Consider the following 7,808-nt stretch of genomic DNA (forward strand, 5'->3'; position numbering starts at 1 on the left):
TCTAAACAGAAAGTCACACCAAAAATAATATTAATTTACTGTGTCACATGTAAACCACATCTAAAACCCTGTTGAGCTAAAACAAATGCTATTTATGTGTTTTGGGCTTTCTAAAAGATGTCCAGAAATATTAAAAGAATGAGGTTTAACAAATGCTTCGAAGACATAAATCATGGTGGGTTGTATATGTCAAAAGAACACAGCATAAAACAACTTTTGGTAGCTTCAATCTCACAACCAAATAAACTGACAAAATCAAAGAACAAAACCGAGCAAGAAATGATTGATTGGGTGCTTAGACAGAACACTGCATTACAAAGAAAAAAGAGGAAATATGTATATATATTCCTTGAGCATATTTACGTGGAATTGAAATTGAAATAACTTGTCCTGAACATTGTTTGTCAATTAATTGTGTACAAAACTAGTAGTGGTAATGAACTGTTTAATTTTATTCCCCTTTTCTCATTCAATTTCTTTGTAGACTTTTCTGGCTGGTCTGAACTTCTTTGTAGGCTTTCTGGGCTTTCTGATTGTGTTTTTGTGATTGTTTTGAGCTTCTGCATTCAAAGACCTGCAAAATGCAACCTAACATGCATCATTATTATGTACAAAACCATTTATGCAAAATGTGGGAGTACAAACAATAACCACAAAGTAATACAAACATTATATGCCAAAGGAGCATGAGGCCATTATAGGTTTCTATAACAAAATAGTAAAATGTATAAATGATATATGTAATAGAGTCAGAATTCAAGGGATATATGAAACTATAGATGTAGTGATCATTTCTGTAAAGAATTTAAAGAAAGAAAAATGATAACCGAACATTCTTTTCTAACAAGGACTATAATGGTCTAAAGTGTAATGTCAAAGAAAAAACAAAACAATATTGTGATAATTGCAAACTGGGAGAGCATTGATATGTAAACAATGAATTTGTTGAGGAGGCTTTAGAAGCTTTCATGAAAATCGAATTGGCAGGTGTGAAGCTGATTTTTTTGCCAGCCTCCTCCCTGCCTATGCCAAAATGGTAGCTTTGGAACAGTGCATATACATCTATCAAAGCATAATGGTGGGGATATTTTTATCAGACATTATTATTGGAAATGAGCTAGACATCTATGCAAAATGGGTAGCTGAACTATTTGACAGTATGCATCAAAGACATGTACCTGAACTATGTGACTTATTTGATAAGATTTTCAATACAAAAGTGTTGGTTGTGTTGGTGTCAATGATTAGACTGATTATGTTGTGCATTGTAGAAATCGCCATGGTTATATTCTTGCCCGGTACAAATGCTACGTTAGAAGAATCAAAAGAGGTGAAGCATTTTACAGTTGCGAGATAATTTACTGGATCATGATGCTATGTTATATGTTGATGATGTAGAATTACTTAGCAGAAAAGTAAATTTCAGAGCACATCTCTGAAAAAAAGTAACCAAATAAAGATCTAAAAGGATTCATTTTCAATGGTTTGCATGAACTGTGAACCTAACTGTCACCCAGGTTTTTCCAAGTCAAAGTTATTGTGTTTAATCTACTTCTAGGCTAAAATATGCCCCAATGGTCATGAAATTATAAATGTTCTTTTTAGAAGTGGTTAAATGATTGTCAAAGGAGTTAAATAAAAAAATCAAATCAAGAAAGCCTTTGCTTTCAAAGTAGAGCAACATGAAAAGCTGAGAGCAGAGGATAAAAAGAAAGTCAATACAGTTGAGAGACCTAGATATGCAAAGAAGAAAATGCAATCTTAAACAAGTTGAGAGTATTAATCTCAGTGCTAAGGCAATGGTAATCTTTGTTCCAGTGAAATGATCAGGAACAAGACATTAATCATGACAGTCCATGTAGTATTATTTGTTCTTCAAGTTAAAATAGTCATGGAAGAGTCATGATAGTTAAGTACTCATAATAAGAGCATTCAAGAAGAAGCAACCTTAAAGCAGTCTCAATGGAGCCTCAATTATCAAAGACTGTGATTGAATGATCACAGTCATAAAATGTCAAAGACTTAGAGAAGATTTTGGCTCTGAGATAGAGCTACCAAAAACCTAACAAAAGACAAAACAAAGACCTCAGGAATTGGAGGAACATAGCTTACATCAATAGCAATGTATAGTGTAAATGTAGTCAATGCACAAGAACAATAGTGCAAGGAGAGTCATGCATGCAAAGAGCAGAGTAGTAACACAGTGAGAAAAGCTTGTCATAATAATCCAGAGCAGTCTCATGCATAAATATCAGAGAAGGCATAGTCAATGACAAATCTGAGATAAAAGAAAGGGGATGGTGTTTGAAGGAAGACAGACATAGTCCAGTAATGTAGAGATAGTAAACACAGTCATAACAACATTCGTATAGAAAACCGTCCATGCAAATTAGGAAGGCAATGTTTAAATAGAAAATAAGAGTTTTAACAATCCCAGGTAGAGGTATACATGAATATCACTATCAAGGTGCAGATGGATAACACATGGTATTAAAAGAACACAACCATTAAGGGCAGTCATGATTTTTGAGGAGATGAAGAGACATAGGCATCAAAAGGAGGACTCTAAACACAACCTACAAGAGATTGGAGCTACCATACAAGTCGTATTTTCATAACTAGGACGATACAATAGACATCAAGCCATTGACACTGTTATAGTAGTCATCAAAGCATTAATACACTGTCTAACAATGAAAGATAAAAACACAGTGATATGAAAGTACACATCAAAGGAACTGTGCCTTGTCTATAAATTGGTTAACTTGGGAGGTAAGTGGCTGTGAAATGATAATGTATTGAATGTCCCAAGACAGAGACAGTGAGATTTTGAAGACCTTGTCAAAAGCACTTAAGGATCATAATAACTGTCAAATAATTCATGACTGTCTAAAGGGGAAAAAAGTGTTCGTGACTGTCTTGTAATATAGATAATCATATATATTGCTTAGAGTCACAACTACAATGTGTTGAATATGGATTAGAGTCACAACTACAATGCATCGTATACACAGTCACAGTAAGCACACTCATATAAGAGCACAAAAAATGATGGAATCGACATCGATGTTGTACAGAGTATTCAAAAAGCATATTAGATGCTAGTACAGAAACTTTGGAATAGTAATAGTAGTAATTGAATGGTCGCATCAATACCCAATAATTTAACCAAACTATCATCCAAATGTAATGCTGCAAACTTGATAGTAAATCTTAAAGTTTTGGGGAGTACCTTGATAAATAGTATTTGGCTGGGCAAAGCGTTCTTCAATATGGCAATCTGCTCTCATAGACTCTGCAGTTTTTGCACAACAATTGATTTAGAGAAAAATATTATTCTTAACTTATTAAGTCATGTTATTTTACAAATAATGATATTTAGAAAAAGTGGGTTTGAGAGTGTTACATCATTGTCCTCCTTAGCAATGTCAATAATAGAATTGTTCATTGCAATTGTGAATTTTGCATGCATTTAGAATTTGTGCATAAGCAAAACAATTTCTGACATGTCTTTTTTGTAATTTCAAACGACAGTAACTTAAATCCAAGAATAGTGTTTCAAATTTCAGCATTTTTTGCTTTTTTAAGAAAATTTGGCTATCATTCCAAATTACCGGCAGCCATAGTTGTTCTGGTTTGGTAAGATTAGGTAGACAATAAACACTTTTAATGTTGTTCAACATTTTTAGTTGCAGATGGCTGAGATTTCCAATGGCTTCTTTTCTGCTCTTGGAACTTCTAAATTCTGACAAAAACTGACCACCGTTCATCAAGCAAGACAAGCGCATATTCTCTGCACAAGCAAGGGGATATATGTAGTTTATTGATGGTAATGAGATCAGATCTCAAGTCATCAATGATAGTTTCAAATCTCACAATCAAGCATACAATATATTTTTCTATCTAGTATAAATCCCTTTAGCCCACTTGAGGATTGCTATTTCAATTTATGTAGTGGCAACTAATTGAGGCATGCTACAAAAACTACAGATAAATGTGGAATTGTACCTAACATTAAAATTTACATTTAAAGAATAGGAGTGTACAGTTTACAGGTCTTTGTAAAAGGAGTGAATTTTGAAGTTCACAAGTCTTTGCCTCCATTCTGAAACAGTAAGAGTATAATGTTATACTGGCACATAAGTAGCTCATCAAAAAAATAGAGCAAGCAGATATACGTTTTATATAAATAAATATTTAGATCTAAAAAAATATGCCAAAAGAAAATGAAACCTTGTGGTTGGCTGGAAACCCAGATATATTTTAGCAAAGAAATATTAGGGGCTCTCAATGTAAGGACCATGGTAACCAAATATGTTGCAATTTCTTCAAATATTTGGTGCCCTTTAGAGGAAAATAATCTGTGCAAGGTATCGTTTTGAACACGATAGGATATAATAGAATGTGATACTTATAACAAAACCGTTGCAAGGTGCTTCCATAAAACAAAGACTTTAGTTAAGCTATGGAAAGAGGAAGATAAATAGGAAAAGAAAAACTAAATAGAAATCTACAGCACCAAAAGAGCTTACAAAGGAAAAATAAATGAAAAAAAAATCTTAGCCTTGTCAAGCTTCAGGGTCCTGAAATTTATTGTGCTGCAGAAGAGAAAAGACGGATAATTTATGGCAAGTAAGGTTGTGGAGGTATCCTACTCAGTAATGCACTCTTTCTCTTAAACTGTAAACGTTGCTGATTAGAAAGCCTGACTTTGATGGCAACAAAAACCATAGTTCAAACATTGAACAAATTTTTATTTCTTAATATAAATATTGTAAAAAAAAAATATAATCATAATTTGCATGCAATCATGATCGCAAAGAAAACAAAACTAATGAAAGCTTTAAAAGTAATCTGCCTATGTCCATAACAGTAAGAAATTAAATGGCAAGCCTCCTTTGAAATAGGATTTCACAATTTTTAAACATAACAAATAACCTCTGCCCTGAACGAATCCCTAATCTGAGATTTAAGATGACTCCCAACGAAATTATTGGCAATGTCATGCCTTGCAGCCAGTAATATTTTGACAACAATAACACACATAGGACCAGCGTTTAGATTCCAAAACAAAAAACAAAACATGCTGAAACATGGCAAGTGACTTTCTCAAGATTTTGGACAAAGTCTCTTACTTGAATGATGTCGATCAACAAATTTACCGGACAAGAGCCGAACAAAGGGACTTGTGCGAGAGATGAATGCACCAAGGCCAAAGCGCATGATCAAAAGCGAAGCCTGGGGTTATCAATGTGTCTCGAAACAAGGTTAAGGTGGAGCGCAAAAGCAGACCCGAAATGGTACTAGTGTGAAAAATGACTCAGAAAACGTAGCCTCTAGAATGTAATCATGGCAAAATTGAAACCCTAATCGTCACCTGTCCATGCTCCGGTGCTAGCCTACAAAAAATCAAAGTTCAATCATATATTCACATTTTATATGCAATATTGAAATAAATTTACGAGAGAAGAAGATTTGAGCAATGTTAATACCAATTCATGGCAGAAACTGTCATACCACACCTGTCATTTGCAAATGAAAACCCTAATCGGCAGCTGTATAGTTTGAATCCATACTGCATGCGATCTCGCCAAATGTTGCTTTCAATCTGCAAGTCTCTTCCCAGCCATTTTTTTCTACCGACTGCCCAAAATTTCATTTCGGCGACCCCTGCAACTTCCACTGGACCTGTGCGTTCTCTCCAGTTGAGAAGCGCGCAAGCTTCTGCAGACCGGGAATAACGCCTATCGTTAAGTGCCACAAAATTTGCTTAAAATATTTTGCTTAAATAATATGCAAGTTGACCCACCTGACATTAGCCAAGGCAAAAATATTTGCCAATATTGATTTGTGATTCGCCCATTGCAATTGCATTAATCACCAGTTAAAGAAAGAGGCCTGGGCTATAGTCCCTCACAAACATGTTATGTTTTAAGAGGAAGTCATACACAACATAAAAACCAATACATTTATCATCTATCTACTCGTCACTTTCTTCTTTAATACATATAACGAACACACTTACAAATGTAAGGTTGTATAACATTTAAAAAAGGGTATATTGTAGTTAATATTCAATATATATTTTAATAATAATAGTCTTATTCAACATAAAGAGTAGGTCCATTGTAGTTTATATGTAATTATTTATTGTGGAGGATACACCTCATATAAAAACAAACATGTTTTAAGATGGAATCTATACACTACATAAAAACCAACACATTTATCACCTACCTACTCATCACTTTCTCCTTTAATAAATGCAATCAACATAGCTAAAGGTGTAAGGCTCACTAATGAAGCCATCAAAACATAGTTAAAGGTGTAAGGCTCACTAATATTCAATATATATATTTTAATAAAAAATCATATTCAACATAAAGAATGGGTACATTGTATTTTATATATAATTATTTATGGTTGAGGCTACACCTAACATAACATCACACATGTTTTAAGATGGAAGCCATACACCACATAAAAATCAACACATTTATCACAACATACCAACTCTTTCAACTCTTTCTAGAACTTTACCTACTCAATAAGTATTATTATTAAGTGCCCACTAGATATTTGTCAACTTCATGATTTTGAATATTTTCTTTTTATATAATTTCTTATTTAACATGACATTGAATTCATAATCTATTGATGACCTATAATCCCAACCAAATATTTATGAAAATATGTTTCAAAATATTTCCAAAAATTAAACGGCTTGACTTGACAATACATCTTCTTCCCACATATTGCCAAAGATGGGCTTATTCTTCTTAAAAATATGAAAATTATATAACAATAAGCTCATACAATTTAAACGTTGCCTCTATTCTAGCCCTTATTATAGCAGGCTTATTAATTAACACATCATTATAAAACTATAGAAAAGGGGATGGGGAACAGGGAGGGGGAGATTAATTAAGCATGTTACGTATAGAATCTTGGGGTGGGCCTCATTAGAATAGTAGGGGCCATAGAATTGTAGGGGCCCCTTCCACTTATTCTAGTAGACTGATTAATTAACTCTAGGAGGAAGAGAGTAGGTGGAGGTAGAAAAGCTGGGTGGGCTTAATTAATCAGTCCATAAAATTTTAGTCCAAAAAAAGTTAACTTAAAAAAATTAAAAGCCAACAACTAAACATTTTCGAACAATCATTACTTTTCAAACTAATATAAATAGCAAGCAAAAAAATAAAATGAATGTGTTGATACAAAAACAAATTATTACCGACAAATAAAAAGTGGTGCAAACAAGTGCGAATAAATACAAAAGTTGTGTTAATAAATATTGCTAGCAGAAAAAAAAAAAAAAAAAAAAGTAACTCATTTTTACCTGAACTAAAATTTGTCTTCTTCATTCATCTTTTAAAGTGTTTCATGGTTTAAAAAACATAAAATGATAAAACAAAACCTATTGAGCCAACTATTAATAGATGGCAAGTACAATCACACTATAAATAGTATTTAATAAAGACATATTAATTAGCTTCATAATCAAAGCATTTTATTTTATTAATGAAGAAAATGAGATCTATGCATCATAAAATCTAGAGATACCCTAGTCATGTTTATGCATAAAAAATCTAATATTCTTTTTTGCTTTGTATCTAGATGACTTTGTTGTTTTGGATCTAGTTTGAAACTACCAACTCAATCTCTAATGATATCTAAATTCTCCAAAATAAAATCTTGGAAAATAAAATAATTAGGCAATATTGGTCTCTATCACACTCCCAAGGCTTTTTGGTCATGTTGAAAATATTTAAAAACATATCTATAAATATAATTCTTCAAACACGGAC

At 32.9% G+C, this 7,808-nt stretch overlaps 1 protein-coding gene across 6 annotated transcripts; it reads right to left on the reverse strand.

The window, feature by feature from the left end:
- Positions 1 to 260: 260 nt before the first annotated feature.
- Positions 261 to 6,001, reverse strand: LOC131042683 (uncharacterized). Of its 6 annotated transcripts, none has more exons than XR_009105289.2 (7): positions 5,810 to 6,001; positions 5,523 to 5,724; positions 5,378 to 5,399; positions 5,136 to 5,238; positions 3,615 to 4,105; positions 3,233 to 3,295; positions 261 to 574 (listed from the first exon to the last, which is right to left on the reverse strand). XR_009105289.2 is itself a non-coding variant. In XM_057976008.2 (6 exons), the coding sequence occupies exons 1-6, from the start codon at positions 5,814 to 5,816 to the stop codon at positions 567 to 569; spliced, it is 405 nt and encodes a 134-aa protein (XP_057831991.1). In that variant the 5' UTR covers positions 5,817 to 5,986; the 3' UTR covers positions 261 to 566. The 6 variants fall into 6 exon arrangements, 1 of the variants encoding a protein (XP_057831991.1); XR_009105288.2 differs by having other exon boundaries at positions 3,615 to 3,793; positions 5,810 to 5,996; XR_009105290.2 differs by having other exon boundaries at positions 3,615 to 3,793; positions 4,009 to 4,105; positions 5,136 to 5,399; positions 5,810 to 5,984.
- Positions 6,002 to 7,808: the final 1,807 nt, after the last annotated feature.

This window comes from Cryptomeria japonica, chromosome 5 (assembly GCF_030272615.1).
Source record: "Cryptomeria japonica chromosome 5, Sugi_1.0, whole genome shotgun sequence".
Taxonomy (NCBI): Eukaryota; Viridiplantae; Streptophyta; class Pinopsida; order Cupressales; family Cupressaceae; genus Cryptomeria; species Cryptomeria japonica.

Coding starts and splice junctions, on each gene's coding strand:
- LOC131042683 (XM_057976008.2), bottom strand. Junction 5,400..5,522: donor TTTTCATTTGCAAATGACAG/GTGTGGTATGAC, acceptor GATTTTTTGTAG/GCTAGCACCGGAGCATGGAC. Junction 5,239..5,377: donor TAGCACCGGAGCATGGACAG/GTGACGATTAGG, acceptor TGATAACCCCAG/GCTTCGCTTTTGATCATGCG.